We start from the raw sequence: 23,620 nt of genomic DNA, 5'->3' as shown, positions 1-23,620 counted from the left end.
TCTCAGATGGACTAAGCATGTTTTAAAGTCAAAGGGAAGATGAAGAAATTTAAGATTACTTGATGGAAAGGGGCTAATTAGAGGAGTCTAGAAAAATAAGAAATAAGACTAAGAGCACAGGTGTAACACCATTCCCTGTGACAGGAAGGCAGAGAAAAGCAGATGAGTGTAGAGACAGATGTGAAAAGAGAGAAAAAAAGATGAAGGGGAACCTATTGTAAGCTTGACTCTGACTGTTATATTCTGGGATTGCCTTTTGCAGTGGAAGAATCAAGTTTGTCTGAAAGCTGGAGTAGAATGAAGAAGGCTTGGCATAGAAATTGATGGGAACAAGTCAGAGAATCAACAAAGGATATAAAATTGGTGGCCACTAGACAAAATTAGTACTATTTTTTAGCAGACCCAATCAGTACCATGCTTAATATTTCTCCCCAAATATGACACTGAATCACTGGGAAAAAATGATGTTATGGATAGGGAGTGTGTACATCAGAGACTTGAGGGTGGCCATAAAGACTATAGTAGATTTGCAAGGGAGTCAACTATTTCACAAGGTGTTGATGAACTATGCAAGGTATGAGCAGTGTAGGTTTAGAGGTCAAGGTTCAGGCAAAGTTTGCACTCAGTAGGTGTGTTGAATAGGAACAATTGTTTATGGAAGCTGTAGCTGATAAGCAAAGTGTCCTATTTAATTGCTCAGGGCTGGGGCCGAGATAATGACCTTCAAGCTGTGTACAAAGATAAAGTAGATGAAGATCGGGTGGAGGTAAATGTCTGTAGAGTCAAAAAGGTCAGGAAAAAGTAAGTTCAGGGGATCAGTGTAGGGTTGCTTTGACTTTTGGTAACTGTATACATGGAGAAGAAAATTTCAAGCTGCACAGTGAGCCACAGATTATGGAGACTTCTTTGGGGGTGAAAGATGAAGGCTCTGAAGATTAAAAAAAAAAAAAGTAGTCAGTGCATTTTAGGCTGAAGGCAGTTTGCTTGTTCATTCCCATAGTCCTGGGAGGAGTGGAAACTTGAAGTCTCACAGAGGATCATGATGCCCATCCTTCCATTCTAGGGAAGGCAAGATAGAATTAGTGAAGAAAAATATAAAAATGAAATGAGAGAAAAGATTGAGTATGAGGATTCCTTCCCTAGTGGATTTTAGATGTCATAGGGAGGGGAAAGGCAACCTATTAGTAATTTAGAGAAGGGCGAGAGGATTAAATTGGAACTGGGCCTGAGTGAAGAGTTCCTGGGACAGTTGTTGCTGTCACTAGGTCGTCTGACTCTTCATGACTCATGCACTATAGTGTGCCAGGCTCCTAGTCCTCCACTATCTCCTCGAGTTTGTTCAGATTCATGTCAACTGAATCGCTGATGCTATCTAACCATCTCATCCTCTGTCTCCTCTTTCTTCTTTTGCCTTCAATCTTTCCCAGCATCAGGGGCTTTTCCAATGAGTTGGCTCTTCAGATCACATGGCCAAAGTACTGGAGCTTCAGCTTCAGCATCAGTCCTTCCAATACATATTCAGGGTTGATTTCCTTTAGAACTGACTGGTTTGATCTCCTTGTAGTCCAAGGGACTCTCAAGAGTCTTCTCCAACACCACAGTTCAAAAACACTCAGCCTTCCTAATGGTCCAACTCTCATATCCGTACATGACTACTGGAAAAACCATAGCTTTGACTATATAGGCCTTTGTCAGCACAATGATGTCTCGGCTTTTGAATATGCTGTCTAGGTTTGTCATAGCTTTTCTTCCAAGGAGCAAGCGTCTCTTAATTTAATGGCTGCAGTCACTGTCTGCAGTGATTTTGGAGCCCAAGAAAACAAAATCTGTCTCTGTTTCCAGTTTTTCTCTATCTATTTGCCATGAAGAAATGGGACTGGGTGTCATGGTCTTAGTTTTTTGAATGTTGAGTTTTAAGCCAGCTTTTTCACTCTCCTCTTTCACCCTCATCAAGAGGTTCTTTGGTTCCTCTTTACTTTCTGCCATTAGCATGGTGTTATCTGCATACCTAAGATTGTTGATATTTCTCCTGACAATCTTGATTCTAGCTTGTGATTCATATAGCCTGGCATTTTGCGTGATGTACTCTGCCTAGAAGTTAATGAGCAGGGTGACAATATACAGCCTTGATGTATTCCTTTCCCAATTTTGAACCAGTCATTTGTTCCATGTCTGATTCTAACTGTTGCTTCTTGTCCTGCATACAGGTTTCTCAGGCAACAGGTAAGCTGGTCTGGTACTCCCATCTCTTTAAGAATTTTCCATAGTTTGCTGTGATCCAGTCAAAGGCTTGAACATAGTCAATGAAGCAGAAGTAGAATTTTTTATGGAATTCCTTTGCTTTTACTATGATCCAAGGGATGTTAGTAATTTGATCTCTTGTTCCTCTGCCTTTTCAAAATCCAGCTTGTACATGTGGAATTTTTTGGTTCATATACTGTTGAAGCCTAGCTTGAAGGATTTGGAGGATAACCTTACTAGCATGTGAAATGAGTACAATTGCATGGTAGTTTGAACATTCTTTGGCATTGACTTTCTTTGGGATTGGAATGAAAACTGAACTTTTCCAGTCCTGTGGCCACTGCTGAGTTTTCCAAATTTGCTGGCATGTTGAGTGCAGCATTTTAATAGCATCATCTTTAAGGATTTGAAGCAGCTCAGCTGAAATTCCATCACCTCCACTAGCTTTGTCTGTAGTAATGCTTATTAAGGCCCACTTGACATCCCACTCCAGGATGTATGGCTCTAGGTGAGTGATCACACCATCATGGTTATCTGGGTCATTAAGACCTTTTGTATAGTTCTTTTGTGTATTTTTTTTCCCTCACCTCTTCTTAATCTCTTTTACTTCTATTAGGTCCTTGCCATTTTTTTTTTCCATGCCCATCCTTCCATGAACTGTTCCCTTGGTATCTCTAATTTTCTTGAAGAGATTTCTAGTCTTTCCCATTCTGTTGTTTTCCTCTACTTCTTTGCATTGTTCGTTTAAGAAGGTCTTCCTACCTCTTCTTGCTATTTACGGGAATTCTGCATTCAGTTGGGTATATGTTTCCCTTTCTCCCTTGCCGTTTGCTTTTCTTCTTTCCTCAGCTATTTGTAAAGCCTCCTCAGACAACCATTTTGCCTTCTTGCATTTCTCTTTCTTTGGGATGGTTTTGTTCAGTTAGCTGGAGGGAAAGAGGGAAGCCAGTATCTCAGCTGGGCAGTAATTAGGTGTGGAAGATTGGCTGTAGGAAGGGAACCTTAAAATAAGAAAACCCACCAAACACTAAGCACTTACTTGTGCTGGAACTGTGCTATACCTTCTGTGTGCTTGAAATAGTTTAAGACCATCTCATGAGATGGGTGTTGCTATTTGCCCTGTTACTTAGCTGAGGCAACAGGGACTTAGAGAAGTGAGTTTATGGTTAAGGTTAAGAGTCCATGTTTTTAATCACTGGTATATTGCCTTTAAATCTAAGAGGTAGCCTTGAAGACATGTTGGAAATTGGAGTAATAGGAGTAAAACTGGCCAAATCAGACTAGTCAGGAGGGATAGCTGATGTCTCAAGTGAGCAGGCAGAGGGGGCTGAGCACCAGGTCATGGTGCATGGCATTTTCATGTGTGAGGATCATCTGGAAAGGAAGAGGATTCCAGTGGGAGAGGGGATGATTGAGAACCAGGGGACAAAGCCTCCTTCTCTGTCCCCCACCTTCATCTGTCAAACATGCAATGCTGTGACAGTCCTTTCACCATTTGGTACTTTCTGCTTCGGCCACAACTAGAGAGATTAGACTGGTGCTTCAAGTTTTCAGGTTAAAACCCCTCCAAGGAACCCTAATGTTTTCAAGTGATAAATAAGGCTGTGGATTGGGAGTGGCTGGGAAGAAGTCAGAAGTCTACTACTTGATTCTATTTTTCTCTCCTAATTACTTCACCAGCTCGCCCTCAACGCCCAGTGCCTTTCTTACTGGCACCCGTCACTTTCAAGGCCTTCTTGTGGAGTTTGCAATCAGTGACCTAGATCTGGCTGAACTAACTGTAACCTTTCATCTGTCCTCTTTTCCCTTCCCTATGTGGCCCCTGCATGCTTCAGCTTTTGTTGTTGTTGTTGTGGCATGTGGGATCCTAGCTCCCTGACTGGGGGATCAAACCTGCATCCCCTACATGGAAGCATGGAATCCTAACCACTGGACTGACTGGGTATTCTGCTCCAACTCTTTTTCCTTTCCCTTCCTTTTTTCCATTGTGATCATGCCTCCATGCACTGGGCACAGTGACCCAGAGATCTGAATATTTGCATTTTGATCTTGCCTCTGATGGGACCTTATACCCTACTTTTCATGGGAACAGGAAGTTAGTATATCTAGTAATTCTATACTTTGGTTCTATTCAGTTTAATTGCATCACCAAGGCTTAATAGTTTCAATAATGGGACAAGATGATGTTAATTAACAGTAAGGACTATTTTGTCTTGTTGGTTCATGTTTCTTCTAAGTAAGCTGACACTATCTGGATCTAGATTATATACACACACATGCACCTCCTGGCTCCTGTTAGTAAAATCACATCTACTGTGCTCAGTGCTGAAGGGAATATCTGTAACCCCAGAATTAGCCAACATTAGAGAATGTGTTAGTCTGCTAGAGCTGCCATAACAAAATACCAAAGACTGGATGATTTAAACAACAGGAATTCATTTTTCACAGTTTCGGCGACTAGAACAAGATCAATGAGCCAGCATGGCTGGTTTCTCCTGAGGCCTTTCTCTTTGGCTTGTAGACAGCCACCTTTGCACTGTGTCTTCACAGGGACTTCACTCCGGGTATATGAGCCCTGGTGACTCTTACTCTTCTAATAAAGGTACAAGTCCTATTAACTAGGGCCACACCTTTATTATACCAGTCATACCTCAATTACTTCTTTGAAAGCACTTTTCCAAATACAGTTACATTAGGGGTTGGGACTTTATCACATGGATTTTGGAAAGGACACCAATCAATCCATAACATTTACCCCTCTGTACCCCCAGCCCCACCAATTCATGCCCTTCTTCGGTAAAGAGAACCATAGACCTTTGATCTTTAAGACACTGGTATCCCATGAAATGTTATCTAGTATTTCTTGAAAAAGGAGCTCTCTGGTCACTTAGATTTGGGAAACCCGAGATACTATTTCATTTGGAGAGATGGAGAGAGTCATAATGCACTTTATTTTATTAAAGGCTCTATTAAATTTTATACAGTACAGATTTTTTTTTTACTTTAACTTAATTTCCCCCCAAATTAATTTGCCACAGTCTAACTTATTATGTTATAGAATACTTAATAACATTGGAGAAGGCAATGGCAACCCACTCCAGTACTCTTGCCTGGAAAATCCCATGGATGGAGGGGCCTGGTGGGCTGCAGTCCATGGGGTTGCTAGGAGTCGGACACAACTGAGCGACTTCACTTTCACTTTTCACTTTCATGCATTGGAGAAGGAAACGGCAACCCACTCCAGTGTTCTTGCCTAGAGAATCCCAGGGACGGGGGAGCCTGGTGGGCTGCCGTCTATGGGGTCGCACAGAGTTGGACATGACTGAAACGACTTAGCAGCAGCAGCAGCAGCAGTGAGATGTTGGTGTTTTCCTGGACATTAAGAAATAAGGATTTACTCCAATTTCACATAAAGTCATAATGATCAGTATCTGGACTAGTTACCAAGGAAGGTCACTGGATTTCTGGTCTGTTTGGACTGCTCAGAAGTTCTTTACCATATTCAATAGAACTGCACCTCTATCTGGCTTTCATACATTCTGGTTCTTTATAGTGGAGATCAAGAGAATGTGTCTGCTCTCTCATTCCAAATGTGCAAAGGCAGCTAGCTCTAAAGTGCCTAATCAAGGTCTTTTTTCTCCAGATGATACAGATCAGCTTCTTTAATACTTATTGCAGCATATAATCCTGTAAGTCCTCCCTACCCTGACATATCAACATCACTTTACTATTAAAACACAGGTAATAATCAACCTCACCATTTCCTTTATCTGTCCCAGGTAGTGTTATTGTCACAGAGATAAATAAGACAGATGAGGGCTTTACTTCTTGGACTTTACTTTCTTGTAGAAAAAGAATTGATCAAAAATAACATAATATTGAGATGATTTCAGGTTCTGACAAGTATTTAAAAATATATATATCATGGTATTGGGATAGAGAATAACATGGATGTGGGGGCCAGGTTTGACTGTTTGATCAGAAAAGTTTTATCAGAGGAGCTATTTGAACAGACACCTGAATGATTGGAAGGAGCCACTCTAGGAGAGCTGGGGAATCAGACAGTACAGAAGGAATAGGAGGTGCAATGGCCACAGGAACATAAGCCTCTTGAGTGGTTCACTTTTCTCCAGTTCCATAGGCAATGGCTAGTTTTTCCTGAAAACTTTCAACTTGTAAATCTGACAAGCTATAGCCTGTGTCTTCTGTGATTAGGCTAAATGTTTTATACTGAATTCTATCTGAGACTGCACTGAAGAATTCTATAATCTATATTTTTTAATTGCCTTTTTCCTTCTTTATCTCTTCTTATTTTATATGGCAAATTTTCTTTATGATTTTAATTGGCATCTGGGTCTAGGAGTTTATGGTTGCAAATATTCATTTAGCCTTTGTTTATTTAACTCATAAGATATGTCTCACTTGTTATTATATGAACATGTTTCACTCATTTTCATCACAACATTCATTACAACATAGCCCTGTCTCTTCCTTTATTTGTGTATTGTTCATCTTTCACCCCTAGAATGCAGGTTCCACAAGAAGCAGATCTTGCCTATCTTGTTTACTTGCCTATTATCAGCCCCTAGCACAGTGCACTGCACAGAGTAAAAATTAGTTACTAAGTAATTACTAAATAAATGAATAGTCCTAAGATTCCACATTATTAGTCAAAAGGTAGAGTAACACTGGAGAAGGGAATGTCTATCCACTCCAGTATTCTTGCCTGGGGAATCCCATGGACAGAGAAGCTGAGTGGGCTACAGTCCATGGGATCGCAAAGAGCTGGACAGAATTGAGTGACTAATACTACACTACACTAGAGTAACACAGAATTCACTCAGTATTTGGCAGAAATAGTCTTTTGCATCAATTAATTTAAAAATAAATAAAGCCAGAAATTCCCTGATGGTTAGCACTCCACACTGTTACTGCCAAGGGCCCAGAATCAATCCCTAGTCAGAGAACTAAGATTCTACAAGCTGTGAGGTGTGGCCAAATAAAATAAATAAAGCCTGTCTCACTGGAACTTATAAGAGTTCAATAATTTTAGATTGAATTTAACTTTAATAAGAATAGCAAACTGTGAAACATTTAACACATTCTCCACTTTTTTTTCCGATATGACTCAAAATCATCTTTAAGTTGAAATCACTGTGTTATCTGAGTGACTAGGGCTTCTTTCACTACAGAATAGAGGTGAAAAAGAACCACCGCCTGCTTCTCCTTAGCTGCTACCCCATGTGCCCATGTAAGTGTTCACACATAATTAAAAATTTACCCACTAACCTAAAGGCTGTGTTAATTAAGGTAATACCTACAAAGAAACAATGGAAACAGAATGTGCGAAATAAAGTAACTGGAGCCACACCCATTCCCCCAGAAAAAGAAAATTAAGTATGTAATGAGTAGAAAATTAAGTATGTAATGAATATTCATTGGAGGGACTGATACTGAAGCTCTAATACTTTGGCCACCTGATGCGAAAAGCTAACTCATTGGAAAAGACCCTAATGCTGGGAAAGATTGAAGACAAGAGGAGAAGGGGACAACAGAGGATGAGATGGTTGGATAGCATCACCGACCTGATGGCTGTGAATTTAAGCAAACTCCCGAAGATGGTGAAGGACAGGGTAGCCTGTCATACTGCAGTCCATGGGGTCACAAAGAGTCTTACAGGACTGAACAATGATGACAGATGAGTAGAAGACAGGTTATTTATCTTCTGCTGCTAATTGGGAGAGAGTAAGCTCCTTCTGTTTTGTCATGAAAGTTTCTGATGGTTGAAAGCACCATGAATGTAGGTTTGGACTCAAGGTAAGCAATGCTCCTAACAATCAAACCAGTACAACAATGTTCATAATTCATCATGAGGTGAATTTTCTATCAGTGGGAAGTTCTGGTTGATGCTAGCTCATTAGGAATATTATAGAGGAAGTCAGAGATTGTTTCAGTGGTTTCTGAGTCCTCAATCCAACTCTGAAAGCCTATGACTATACTAAAATTAGGTTCTCTGTCAATGCATCTTGGGTTTAATTGACTTTACCCATGTTTGATACAATGACAGACTCTCCTTGATTATGCTGTAGTCAGGCTCCTCTGAGCCCTCTTCTCAACTTGGCTTCAACTTTGACCTATAAAAACTGTAGATTCTCAACACAAATAGTTTTACCCCCACCCCTAACACACACACATACACACACACAAACACCTCTGAGAGACTTGAACATAGTTTGAAATAGCTCAAAATCATTCTTAGGATGACCCAGCCCCATTTAAAATGCCTGCTTGAGAAAGCCCAATGTGGCAAGAAGAATTTAGCATTTGATATAGCCACAATGGGATAAGCAGACAGACCCTTAAACCCCTCTTAGAGCACTTAGAGCATGTTCTTTAAAAGGTTAGAATGGTTAATGCAATTTTACATCTTTTATCTACCATTTGAGTTATAAGTCTACCACCCAAACAGTTTCCTCTAGGACCTAAGAGCTGGCCCTTTGAAATGCAGCCTTTCTGGGAGATAACTCTCCCTTTTACTCCCAGTTCCTTTGGGAGTGCTGTGCTGTGCTTAGTTGCTCATTCATGTCCGAGTCTTTGTGACCCCATGGACTGTAGCCTGCCAGACTCCTCTATGCATGGGGATTCTCCAGGGAAGACTACTGGAGTAGGTTGCTGTGTCCTCCTCCCGGCAGTCTTCCGAACCCAGGGATCAAACCCAGGTCTCCCACATTGCAGGCAGGTTCTTTACCATCTGAGATATCAGGGAAGCCCAAGAATACTGGAGTGGGTAGCCTATTCCTTCTCCAGGGGAATCTTCCCAACCCAGGAATCGAATGGGGGTCTCCTGCATTGCAGCTGGATTCTTTACCAGCTGAGTTACCAGGGAAGCCCCTTCTTTGGGAGTATAATGGTCTTAACTTTGGTATCTTGCTCTGTCATCATTGCCTCCTGACACTGAGATAAAAGAAGTTTGTTTCTCCCCTGGAGAAGCACCAATTAGCAAATCTACACGGCCTGGTCACGTTAACTAACCCCTGAAAGTGAATTTGTTAGTTGCTCAGACATGTCCCACTCTTAGTGATCCCATGGATAAAGGAGCCTGGCAGCCTATAGTCCATGGGATTTTCCAGGTAAGTATACTGGAGTGAGTTGCCATTTCCCCCTCCAGGGGGTCTTCCCGACCCAGGGATTGAACCTGCATCTCCTGAATTGCAATCAGAGTCTTTAGCACTGTGCCACCTGGGAAGCCCAAGGACTAACCCCTACTCTCTGCCTTTGTACAAATTTCTACTTCCCTGACTCTGCTTAACTTCCACCTTACCCATCCCCCTACTCCCTCATTCTCTTTTTAAAATGCCTAGTCATCTCTGAACAAATCAAAGTTGAGTTCAGATCAGTCTGGGCTCTTTTCCCTATTGCAGTAGTATTGCTGAACAAAATTTACCCTTACCTCTAACTAGTGCCTGGCTTTCTTATCTTGGACAATGATTAATTCATAACCTCTAAGTGGGGAAAAAACAATTTGACACAGTCAGAACTGTTAGATGTGCTTGTCAAAGTTTAAACAATGGATCAAAATCTGGTCTCAAAAGCTTGATGAAAAGCAGAATGTATTTAGACTTAGTCTTGTTAGAAAGAAGATTAGGAGGTCCAATAGAAATTTCCCTGGATGCAGTGATGCACTCTCTGATAGTATATTCAATTTTCTATCTGTACTCCTATGGCATTTGCCCTCACCTTCACAAAACCCCCCAATTATATCTGCCTCAAAATAGAGATTTTCCTTTCAGTCTTTTTTACAAGCGATTTTGTATTTTTTGTTGTTTAGTTGATAAGTCGTGACCAACTCTTGGTGACCCCGTGAACTGTAGCCCACCAAGCTCCTCTCTCCATGGGATTTCCCAGGCAAGAATAATGTAGTGGGTTGCCATTTCCTCCTCTTGGAGATCTTCCTGACCCAGGGCTTGGAGCTGCTTCTCTTCTTTCTCCTGCATTCGCAGGTAGATTCTTTACCATTGTGCCACCTGGGAAGCCATTGTATTAGTAGGATACATCAATGATGGTGAAATTTTTGGGTCAGAGTATGTGTATATATATATATATATATATATATGTATCTCCATAAATTTTATGTCAAGACTAAAATGTCTTAATTAAAATTGAGGGACAAGCATTAGAGATTATATAGATTCCCTGAAATTTTATACATCATTTGGAATCTATATGAGCACATATATAATTTTGTCTTTATGTTAGAATGTCAAAGGGGCATCTCTTTAATTCTAGAGTATGTCCTAGACTCTAAGATGCCAGAAAGTCGAGTTTTTAAAGTTTTTTCAGCACAGGTCTCTGCACATAATAAGTATTAGTAAATGATAAGAAGAACAGTTTTTCAAAATATAGTCCTTTGAACTAATTTTTTCAGCCAACATAGCAGTAAACCTGAAATATTTTTATAAACTTATCTCCCTCTTATAAGGTCTTATATTTTTTTATTACCCTGAATTTCCTTGTCAGTTGTTCTTTCATCTCACCAGCTTGGGGTGAGAATGGAAATGAGAATGGTAAGGAGTGAGAAATGTGCAGAATGTTTTAAGTTCTACGTGGAGAGAACATGGCATCAGTGGGAAAAGGGTAACAATGGCTCTGGGATATAAAGGACAGAGCTATTTAACCCTGATCTCCAGGAAAAGTGAACCCATCACTCAGGCAGTTGCATGTATTTTCCTCCCAAGTGGTGTGATTGCCAGTGAAATTTGGCAAGAATGTGCCACCCCCAAATATGCCACTTTGGCATAATGACTATTTTGAGCTAAAGACACTTATAAAACAGCAGGTGCAAGAAAGGTATACTGAATAGTATATGAAAACATGAGTTAACACTCTCATGTGAAAGATGTCCTCTCTATACCAGGAGAAAAGACACACATCACCGGAAACAAGAGTCAATGCCAAGAGAATTGTATGCAAACAGACCTTATTAAAATAACTCGTATCTTCCTTTGCCCCTCATATATTTCAGTTACTTTTCCACAATTGCCTCCCTTTGTTTAGCCAAGTATAAAAACATTTAGGTCTTCTTTGATTCTTTACTTCCTCCCATTTCGTAAGTAAACCTTATACCAAATATATTAGTGTGCTTTTTTCTTATTAATATGTCTTTTGTAACAGAGTCCTAGTCAAGATGTAAGACTGGTAGAAGAAATGTTTTCCTCCCCTACATCATGTTGAATGGCTGATGACATCACAAGCTTCCCTAGCTCCTCTTTGTTAGATTCAATCTCTGCGCATGCTTGGCAGAGGATTTGGCCCGCAGCTTCTTAGAATTCTTTCTCACACATCGCTTTTCTCAAGTTTTGAATGGAGATAATGTAGGTGGGCACAGCTATCATCCAGAGTCATAATTTGGACAGATCATGAGCATAAGTGTGAATAGGCATGCCAGCATTGCAAGAAAGAAGCAAATGGGGAGAAATCATGGCTAGTGCCTTCTATTTTCCCAGTCTGTGAAAGAGAACCCTCAGGCTACCTCCGATGGTATGCCCTCAAAACGATGGTAAAGGGAAAAACTCCAGGTCCTTAGGTAAGGAGATTGGAATGTGAAGACATTAGAGTGGGTTGAATTGTACAGTGAAGGGGCCCAGAAATTAGGAAAGAGTGCCTGAGGCAGGTGTGTGAGAGGAGAGTGTAGGAATTAAGGCTTAGAGAAGATGACAAAACTGGAGAAAAGGAGTTTTCAGAGGAGTGGCTAGGCAGTAAAATAGAGGGTTAGAAGTTGAAATCTAGGAAGAGGAGAAAAGAAACAGGAAATCACACAGGAATTTTCTATGATTCCTTTTTTTCCCAGTTGGGAAAATTAACTACAATGAGAAAGAGTTTTGGAACCAGAAGAGAAGAATAATACCAAGTTTTATAATGGAGACTCTAAAGGAAGAAGATGAAAAGTGTTAGCATTGTAAAGAGACCCAATCTGGAAGAGCACTGAGGATGAGAGGAGGTTTAGCAGGGGCTAGGAGTGATCAGTAGCCAAAATTTGAGAAGCTATTGATTTAGAAGGAAAGAGCTAGGAGATAAAAATTAGAAAGTATCAAGTTATGAAGAGGGAAAGTAGAAGGGATACCACTTATTGTTTCTAAGTGACAGTAACTTGAACAGTGAAAGAATTTAAAAGTTTTTTTTAGTGTAACCCCTATCAAATTACCCATGGCATTTTTCACAGAATTAGAACAAATAATCCTAAAATTTTTAAGGAACCATAAAAGATTCAGAATTACCAAAGAAATCCTGAAGAAAAAGAACAAAGTAATCAAAACAGCATGGTATTGGCACAAAAACAGAAAATACATCAACAAAACTGAATAGAGGGTACAGAAATAAAACCACACACTTAGAGTTAATTAATCTTCAACAAAGGAGGCAAGAATATACAATGGAGAAAAGATGATCTCTTTGGCAAATGGTGTTGGGCAAGCTGGATAGCCACATGGAAATCAGTGAAGTTAGAACACTCCTTTAAACCACACAAAAATAAACTCAAAATGACTTAAAGACTTAAATATAAGATAGGACACCATAAAATTCCTAGAAGAGAACATGGGCAGAACATTCTCTGACACAAATTGTAGCAATAGTTTCTTGGGCAGTCTCCCAAGGGAATAGAAATGAAAGCAAATATAAACAAATGGGATCTAATCAAACTTAAAAGCTTTTGCACAGCAAAGGAAACAAAAAGACAATGTGAGAACTGGGAGAAAATATTTGCAAATTATGAAACCCACAACAGGTTAATTTCCAAAATATTCAAACATTTCATCAGCTTAATATAAAAAAAAAAAAAACAAAAAAAAACAACCCAATCAGAAAATGGACAGAACTAAATAGACATTTCTCCAAAGAAGACATACAGATGGCCAACAGGTGCACAAAAAGATGCTCCACATTGTCAATTATTAGATAAATGCAAGTCAAAACTACAGTGAAGTTATCACCTCATACCAGTCAGAGTGCCCATCATTAAAAAAAATCTACGAGAAATAAATACTGGAGAGAGCATGGAGAAAAGGAGCCCTTTTACACCATTGGTGGGACTGTAAATTGGTGCAGCCACTGTGGAGAACACTTAAGGAGGTTCCTTAAAAAACTGAAAATAGAGTTACCATATGATCCTGTAATCCTGCTCTTGGGCATATATCTGAAGGAAACCATAATTTGAAAGATACATGTACCCCAGTGTTCACTGCAGCACTATATACAATAGCCAAGACAGGGAAGCAACCTAAATGTCCATTGACAAATGAATGGATAAAGAAGATATATATATATATATAATTATATATAATATATAAATATTAAGATATAAATATATAAAACATAGAATTGTATATATATCTTCCCTGGTGGCTCAAATGGTAAAAAATCTGCCCACAATGTGGGAAACCCAGGTTTGATCCCTGGGTCAGGACGATCCCCTGGAGAAGGAAATGGCAACCCACTCCAGTATTCTTGCCTGGAAAGTCCCATGAACAGAGGAGCCTGGAGGGCTACAGTCCATGGGGTCACAGAGAATTGGACACGACTGAGTAACTAGCACTTACACTTTTCATACATATATATGTATATATACATATGTATATTCATATACATATGCATGAAATGGAATATTACTCATAAAAACAAATGAAATTATGCCATTTGCAGCAACATGGATAGACCTAGAGATTATCATGTAAGTGAAGTAAGTCAAAGAAAAACAAGTATCATATGATATCACTTACATGTGGAATCTATGGATCTATGATACAAATATACTTATTTACAAAATAGGAACATACATAAAAAAAGACCTGTGGTTATGAAAGGGGAAATGGTTGAGTGGAAGAATAGATTGGTAGCTTGGGATTAGCAAATACAAGCTACTATATATAAAAAAATAGACAAACAGCAAGATTTGACTGTATAGCATAGGCAGATATATTCAATATCTTATAATGACCTGTAGTGAATAAGAATATGAAAGAGTAATTCTAAAATATGAAAAATTCTGATCTACACAAAATTCTGAAACATTACATTGTCAACAGATGTGATCTTAAACTAAGGTTTTGCCTAGTTGTATTTTCTGATACTAAACCTCTAATGCAGAGAAGGCAATGGCACCCCACTCCAATGCTCCTACCTGGAAAATCTCATGGATGGAGGAGCCTGGTAGGCTGTAGTCCATGGAGTCGCTAAGAGTCGGACATGACTGAGCGACTTCACTTTCACTTTTCACTTTCATGCATTGGAGAAGGAAATGGCAACCCACTCCAGTGTTCTTGCCTGGAGAATCCCAGGGACGGGGGAACCTGGTGCGCTTCCATCTATGGGGTCGCACAGAGTCGGACACGACTGAAGTGACTTAGCAGCAGCAGCAGCAGCAGCAGCAGCAGCAAACCTCTAATGACAAGAAAGCATGCTTAATGATTCTCTAGATTAAAGAGGTTGAACTAGAATATAAATCGCTCTACCCTTTATGGAGAAAGTTTCACTATGAAAAATACTCTTAGTAGTTGAACTAAATATTCTTAATGACATCGTAAGAATTGTGAATTATATATGGCTAATGCACTACCACTTGGATATTATTGTCTTTTTTTATATGATAATATGGATGTTGATCTTAACCATGGTTGTTCTCTGTGGTTGTCAGAAAGAAATGATCTGTTGAATATTTTACCACAGAATATACTCCCACTGTTTCTGCAAGACCTGAAACCAGTTTGATCTCAAATTTTAAAGATATGAATAAGCCAGACTTATTTGTCTGATATGTTGAGTATTTTTAATGATTTTAATATATCAATTCAAAGAAGGAGTGTAAAATTTTTTTTTTTAATGAGCAAAGGTGAAAAACAAAAGTTAGATGTTTGGATGAAAAGAGTATCTACAAATTATTATGACATATATGATGATTTAACAATTATCAATAGCTAGTAAGGTCGGAGAAAGCAATGGCACCCCACTCTGGTACTCTTGCCTGGAAAATCCCATGGATGGAGGAGCCTGGTGGGCTGCAGTCCATGGGGTCGCTAAGAGTCGGACATGACTGAGCGACTTCACTTTCACTTTTCACTTGCATGCATTGGAGAAGGAAATGGCAACCCACTCCAGTGTTCTTGCCTGGAGAATCCCAGGGATGGGGGAGCCTGGTGGGCTGCCGTCTATGGGGTCACGCAGGGTCAGACACGACTGAAGTGACTTAGCAGCAGCAGCAGCAGTAAGGTAGGCTGCAGTCCATGGGGTTGCTAAGAGTCAGGCACGACAGAGCGACTTCACTTTCACTTTTCACTTTCATGCATTGGAGAAGGAAATGGCAACCCACTCCAGTGCTCTTGCCTGGAGAATCCCAGGGACAGGGGAGCCTGGTGGGCTGCCATCTATGGGATCGCACAGAGTCAGACATGACTGAAGCGACTTAGCAGCAGCAGCAGTGATAAATTTGGTGTTGAATGTCTGTGAAAAGTTAAGACCAAAATCTTACATATTTGTATCTAATTTAAATTTTCCTTCAAAAGAATATTCATGCATAGGAAATTTTTAAATTAATTAATTTATTTTAATTGGAGGCTAATTATTTTACAGTATTGTAGTGGGTTTTGCCATACATTGACATGAATCAGTCATAGGTGTATATGCGTCCCCCATCCTGAACCCCCATCACCCTCCCTTCCCATCTCATCCCTCAGGATTGTCCCAGTGCATCAGCTTTGAGTGCTCTGTTTCATGCATCAGACTTGGACTGGTGATCTATTTCACATATGGTAATATACATATTTCAGTGCTATTCTCTCAAATCATCCTACCCTTGTCTTCTCCCACAGAGTCCAAAAGTCTGTTCTTTATATCTATGACTCTTTCACTGTCTTGCATAAAGGGTCATTATTACCATCTTTCTAAATTCCATATATATGTGCTAGTATACTGTATTGGTGTTTTTCTTTCTGACTTACTTCACTCTGTATAATAGGCTCCAGTTTCATCCACCTCATTAGAACTGATTCAAATGGGTTATTTTTAATAGCTGAGTAGTATTCCATTGTGTATATTTACCACAGCATTCTTATCCATTTATCTACTGATGGACATCTAGGTTGCTTCCATGTCCTAGCTATGGTAAACTGTGCTGTGATGAACACAGCACAGTACATGTGTCTCTTTAAATTCTGATTTCCTTGGTGTATATGCCCAGCACCAGTAATTGCCCAATTACTTCTTTTACCTTACATTTCTATTAACTCCTCTAATGATATACAGACAAATGAATTAGAAAATACAGATCAAAAACAATCCTTATGGACATCATTGGTATCTGAATATACCTGACCAAATATAAATATCAAAATTAATGGTAAAAGATTTTCTGGTCTCCTAGATACTGGATCTGATATCACTATTATTTCCAAACACTTGTGGCCCAAATCTTGGACTATACAAAAAATTTCTTGCCAAATTACAGGAGTTTCTCAAACCAAAATACAAGAAGCCTATCAAAGTATTCAAATTTATCCTTGTGAGAGACCAAAAGGCCAGCCTACAACATTAGAACCTTATGTGATAGATGCACCCCTTAATCTAATAGGAAGGGATTTACTTATGCAATGGCAAACTCAGATATACATTCCACATTTTTCTTAGAGGCCACTGCTCATTTAACAAACAATGCAATTATTAAAATAACTTGGAAAAATGACGAGCCTATTTGGACAGAGCAGTGGCCCCTTACAAAAGAAAAATTACAAACTGCTAAAGAACTTATAGATACACAATTGAAATGAAAACATATTGAGAAATCTTATTCCCTTTGGAACTCTCCCATTTTTGTTATAAAAAAGAAATCTGGCAAATGGCATCTCTTCAGTTCAGTTCAGTCGCTCAGTCATGTCCGACTCTTTGCGACCCCATGAATCGCAGCACACCAGGCCTCCCTGTCCATCACCAACTCCCGGAGTTCACTCAAACTCACGTCCATCGAGTCGGTGATGCCATCCAGCCATCTCATCCTCTGTCGTCCCCTTCTCCTCCTGCCCCCAATCCCTCCCAGCATCAGAGTCTTTTCCAATGAGTCAGCTCTTCGCATGAGGTGGCCACAGTACTGGAGTTTCAGCTTTAGCATCATTGCTTCCAAAGAACACCCAGGACTAATCTCTTTTAGAAGGGACTGGTTGGATCTCCTTGCAGTCCAAGAGACTCTCAAGAGTCTTCTCCATCTCTTACCAGACCTTAAAAAAGTTAATGCATCTATAATACCTATGGGTACATTACAGCCAGAAATCCCATCACCTACCATTATTCCTCAAAACTGGCATATTATTATTATAGATTTACAAGATTGTTTTTTAAATATACCTTTGCACCCTCTAGACCAAGAGAGATTTGCTTTCTCTCTTCTTTATCCTAATCACACCGGGCCTCATAAAAGGTACCAATAGACTGTACTACCTCAAAAAATGATAAATTCTCCCACCATGTGCCAATACTATATAGCCAAAGCCCTTAAACCTGTAAGAATACAATTTCTTGACTTTCTTGTTATTCATTACATGGATGATATATTGTTTTCAGCTCCATCTGTTTTAGAAACTCAATACATGTTTAATATAGCTCAACAATGCTTGAAAGACTGGATTAATCATTGCCCCTGAAAATATTCAAACCTCTACACCTTACCATTACTTAAGATTTGTTGTTAATAGACAACATATTACTAACACAGATTCGTACTGATAAATTATCAACCTTAAATGATTTTCAATTTTAGATGATATAAATTGGGTTAGATCTTCTTTAGACATTGCTAATTATCAACTGACTAATCTATTTAATACTTTGAAAGGAGATCTCAATTTAAATAGCTCTCGTTCACTTTCACAAGAAACACGAGAAAAACTCTATTTAATACAAAATAAATTGCAAAAGTGATTTCTTACACATATTAGACTTAATTTACCTCTAAAATTATTTATACTCCCCTCTCTTCATTCTCCCACAGGACTTCTTGCCCAACAAAAACACCCAATAAAATGGATCTATACCCATTTTAGAGGGATAAAATCACTTACATCCTATCTTAATTTAATCATTCTAATCATTATCAATAAAAGAAATAAAACTAAAACTTTAATTGGCTCCGATCCTTATAAAATTGTAATACCTATTAATAAATCTTGAGGACACATTACAAACTTCTACTGATTTCCAAATAACTTTTCTGGAATATTTTGGAGAAATTTCGTTTCATTATCCTTCTAACAAGCTCTGGAATTTCTTCAAAGATACTGAGTTTATTATCTCCCGCATCGTCAACTCACAGCCTATACCTCAAGCTGATGTTTTCTATATAGATGAGAGTAAAAACGCCAAAGCATCATTCTGGTCTCTCAAAAAATATGAAGTCTTTTATACTAAATTTCATTCTGCTCAACAAAACAAATTATATGGTCTTATTCAAGTTATTCGCCTACATCCTTAATCTATTAATATAGTCTCTGACTCCTTATATTGTTTTTGTATTATAAAATATAGAAACTTCCACTATAAACTCCAATCAACCTATTATTCAATAACTTTTTTTCAAACTACAATCTATTATTAGAAACCACACTCTTTCCATTTATATTACCCATATTCGAACACATTCCTGCCTTCCTGGCCCTATGACTCATGGAATAAACAAGCTGATAAACTTTTTACTTTTTACTTTTGCTACTCCCAAGAAACAATATGCTTTATTACACAATAGTCCTGGGTCCTTACACCAAATTTGAAAAATTCCATACTGCCATACCAAAAAAAAAAAAAAAAATCATTAAAAATGTCTCTACTTGTAGGCCCCTACATCTTTAACCCATTACACAAGGTATCAATCCTTGAGGACTACAACCCAATGAACTATGACAGATGAATGTAACTCACTGCCCTGAACTTTCTCCCTCTTCCTTCCTACATGTCTCAACTGATACAAATTCTTCTTTTATATGGGCCACACCTCTCCGAGGTGAAACTACACAACATATTATAACCCACCTGTTAACTTGCTTTACAGTAATGAAAACTCCTAGTTCTATAAAAACAGACAATGGCCCTGCCTGTATTTCTAGACACTTCAAACAATTTTTACACTCATTTTCTATTAAACATGTTACAGGTATTCCTTATAATCCACAGACACAAAACATAGTCAAACGGACACATCACACACTGAAACTAAAAATAATAATCAAAATTTAAAAAGGGGGAATACACAGGAACACTACTATCTTCCTTATCTAAAGCAGACTTTACTAGATTCCAACATAAGTTATTTTCTACAGCTATAACTATTGTTAATACAGCTTTATTTGTTTTAAATTTTTTAAACTTACCACAAGGAGATATTTTGACAACAGCAGAAAAACATTTTGAGACATTGAAAGATACCTCCCTTCCTCTGCCCATTTGGTATCAAGATGGGTTGACTAAACAATGGAAATCTGAAAAATTAATATTACAGAGAAAAAGATATGCTTATATTTCTCCAGATGGATCCAACAAAGTCAGTTGGCTCCTTCTTCAAAAGATCTGCCCCCAGGGAACTACCGGCATTCAAGATAGGAAAAGGCAAAATCCCCAGAAAGAAGAGGTTCCGATACAAGCCATAGTGGCTTTAGAGATTTCCAAAAAACACCGCACTCAGCGTCATCTACCTCATGATCTCCCTGCTTGGAAACAGATTAAAAACCCTTGCTAATCAAGCTGAAAATCTGGTTTCTCAACAGGAAATGCCTCAGAATCCAGAAAATATTTTTGTCGCTATGCTTGCTTTGCTTGCTTTTGCTCCCCCTGCTCAAGCTGAATTAATTAATCATACTTATTGGGCTTATATACCCAACCCCTTTACTGCAGGTTGTAAAATGAAGACAGAAAGAAGGACGCAGGGGACCCAAGTCTCTAGTGGAACAAGGGTATTTCATTAGCAGAAATGCATGCTTATATATCTTCAGTAAAATAATTATTCAGCCATTACAAAGAATGAAATTCCACCAGTTGCAACAAAATCTAATAAACACAAGGTCACTGAAGAGAGTCACTGAAGGGAGTGACTAAAAGGAATCCAAGCAGGTGCCCTTTCCCATGGTCTCAGTCCTGAGAACTGCGTGCAGCTCTACTCGTTCCTGTATTCCAGGAACTGCTAAGGAACACAGAGTCCTTGAGAAATGGCACACAAAGGACAATGCAACATATTGGATCCCTTAAAGTTGAATGTCCCCTGACAGTATGGCAGTTCTATTTCCAGTTTTTAAAGGAATCTCCACACTGTTCTCCATAGTGGCTATACTAGTTTGCATTCTCACCAATGGTGTAAGAGGGTTCCCTTTTTTTCCACACTCTCTCCAGCATTTATTGTTAGTAGACTTTTTGATAGCAGCCATTCTGACTGGCATGAGATAGTACCTCATTGTGGTTTTGATTTTCATTTCTCTGATAATGAGTGATGTTGAGCATCTTTTCATGTGTTTGTTAGCCATTTATATGTCTTCTTTGGAGAAATGTCTGTTTGATTGGGTCATTTATTTTTCTGGTATTGAGCTGCATGGGCTGCTTGTATACTTTTGAGATAAATCTTTGTCAGTTGCTTTGTTTGCTGTTATTTTCTCCCATTCTGAACTCTGTCTTTTCACCTTGCTTATAGTTCCCTTCATTGTGCAAAAGCTTTTAAATTTAATTAGGTCTGTTTATTTTTGCTTTTATAACTACTCTGGGAGGTGGGTCATAGAGGATCCTGATATGATTTTTGTCAGAGAGTGTTTTTCCTATTTTTCCTCAAAGAGTTTTATAGTTTTTGGTCTTACATTTAGATCTTTAATCCGTTTTGAGTTTATTTTTGTGAATGGTGTTAGAAAGTGTTCTAGTTTCATTCTTTTACAGGTGGTTGACCAGTTATCTAAGCACCACTTGTTAAAGAGATTGTCTTTATTCCATTGTATATTCTTGCCTCCTTTGTCAAAGATAAGGTGTCCATAGGTGCATGGATTTATCTCTGGGCTTTCTATTTTGTTCCATTGATCTATATTTCTGTCTTTGTGCCAGTACCATACTGTCTTGATGACTGTAGCTTTGTTAGTAAAGTCTGAAGTCAGGCAGGTTGATTCCTCCAGTTTCACTCTACTTTCTCAAGATTGCTTTGGCTGTTTGAGGGTTTTTGTATTTCCATACAAATTGTGAAATTATTTTTTCTAGTTCTGTGAAAAATACTGTTGGAAGCTTGATAGGACTTGCATTGAATCTATAGATCGCTTTGAGTAGTATACTCATTTTCACTATATTGATTCTTCTGACCCACGAACAGGGTATATTTCTCCATCTATTTGTGTCATCTTTGATTTATTTCATCAATGTTTTCTAGTTTTCTATATATAGGTCTTTTGTTTCCTTAGGTAGATTTATTCCTAAGTATTTTATTCTTTTCCTTGCAATGGTGAATGGAATTGTTTCCTTAATTTCTCTTTCTGTTTTCTCATTGTTAGTGTATAGGAATGCAAGGGATTTCTGTGTGTTAATTTTATATCCTGCAACTTTACTATATTCATTGATTAACTCTAGTATTTTTCTAGTGGTACCTTTAGGGTTTTATATGCAGAGGATCATATCATCTGCAACAGTGAGAGTTTTACTTCTTCTTTTCCAATCTGGATTTCTCTTATTTCTTTTTCTTCTCTTATTGCTGTGGCTAAAACTTCCAAAACTATGTTGAATAGTAGTGGTGAGAGTGGGCACCCTTGTCTTGTTCCTGAATTTAGGGGAAATGCTTTCAGTTTTTTTCCATTGAGAATAATGTTTGCTGTGGGTTTATCATATATGGCTTTTATTATATTGAGGTATGTTCCTTCTTTGCTTGCTTTCTGGAGGGTTTTTATTATAAATAGCTGTTGAATTTTGTCAAAGGCTTTCTCTGCATCTATTGAGATAATTGTATGGTTTTTAATCTTTCAATTTGTTAATGTGGTATATCACATTGATTGACTTGCAAATATTGAAGAATCCTTGCATCCCTGGGATAAAGCCCACTTGGTCATGATGTATGATGATGTATGATCTTTTTAATATGTTGTTGGATTCTGTTTCATGCATAGAATGGATCCAGATCTATTTCTTTCGTGCATAGGAAACTTATGCATGAAATGGATCCAGATCTGTTTCTTTCATCAGATCTAATTTCAATTTAACTGTAATTTTACACAACTCATTTTAGAACTGGTTACTGATGAAAAATTAAATGTCAGTTTTAAAAATACAACATCACTTTCTTTATATCCTATAAAAGTTAAGAGTGAATATCCTGAGCTTTGTTGAAATTGCTTTAAATAGCTTCTTAAGAAACTTAAGTAAATATTGTTTGGGTTGTTTTTTATTTAAATAAAACAACAGAAAAAGTTTTAAACATACATTATCCTCTGAGGCAGCTTTATCCTCTGGAGACAAGATTAGATGAGTTAACCGGCAAGGGGCATATTAAAACCTATAAAACTATAGGAACACAATTCTTTCAAAATAATCAGGTAGGTGTTTCTTACTGGGAATTGTTATTTTACTCAATTATAATTGCAAAAACAATACCTTGTGAGTGAAAAAATAACAATTAACTATATTAATCACCTATTTGCTCAATTTCAATAAACAAGTACAGTTTTCTAATTTTTTCTTTTTTATGTTGTATTTGCATTTACTTAATTTATTAAAATTAATTTTATGAGAAATTTTTATCATTTAATTTTCTAGTAATGCATTTTTCATTTTATAAAATTATTGATCTTTGAAGGGTTGAACATTAAAAAAATAATTGGTCTTTAGATAAAAGTGGTTAAAGAACTCCACTTGAGAGTTTGGTGACTTTATGGCTAAAGGTGGAGTCACTAGGGAGATAAAGGAAGAATAGCATTGTTGAGCCTCATAACAAAATAAATCTCCTTGGACTAAAACTGGGCCATCAGGAAGAGGAGTTGGCTTGTGTGGAGAGGTGCTTGGTTGAATTTGGACCTTTCGATTGTAAGATGATAGAAAATTCAGATACAGGGTCTAGCAGGAGATTGGAGAGAAGGGACTGAAGCTCAGGTCATGGAAAAGCACAAGAAATCATTTGCACAGATATTGTAGTTGGGTCATGAAAATGACAAGACATTTAAAAGAATGAATATCCTATGAAAACTGAGCATGCAGATTTTATCACAGAGTGACTTTCAATAAAATTGGTTCACACTTTTCACAAATGTTGTTATTTTCCAAACTGATTTAAAGTTTTCTAAAGAGCTGGGCTTAGAAAAGAAAGGAACTAGAGGTCAAAATGCCAACATTCATTGGATCATAG

The 23,620-nt window shown here is 38.1% G+C and overlaps 2 protein-coding genes across 6 annotated transcripts in view; one reads left to right on the top strand and one right to left on the bottom strand.

Annotated features, from left to right (window-relative positions):
* SPINK7 (serine peptidase inhibitor Kazal type 7) overlaps positions 1–19,857 on the bottom strand; it is a 29,567-nt gene extending 9,710 nt beyond the window's left edge. Inside the window, exon 1 of one of the 2 annotated variants that reach the window (XM_086412327.1) lies at positions 19,641–19,857. In XM_086412327.1, the coding sequence (XP_086268453.1) occupies positions 19,641–19,713 (73 nt within the window). In that variant the 5' untranslated portion in view covers positions 19,714–19,857. Of the gene's footprint in view, positions 1–14,416; positions 14,677–19,640 lie in introns of those variants that run through there. The other variant, XM_086412326.1, reaches the window with a different exon arrangement.
* Positions 1–23,620, top strand: part of LOC147369635 (sperm-associated acrosin inhibitor-like) — a 159,160-nt gene that overhangs the window by 80,804 nt on the left and 54,736 nt on the right. The window lies entirely within an intron of this gene.

This window comes from Bos grunniens, chromosome 7, assembly GCF_055505025.1.
Source record: "Bos grunniens cultivar Pamir isolate PY7600 chromosome 7, Bosgru_T2T1.0, whole genome shotgun sequence".
NCBI classification, from domain to species: domain Eukaryota; kingdom Metazoa; phylum Chordata; class Mammalia; order Artiodactyla; family Bovidae; genus Bos; species Bos grunniens.
Note: the sequence above shows the minus strand (reverse complement) of the source record. Positions and strands in the feature narration are given on the sequence as shown.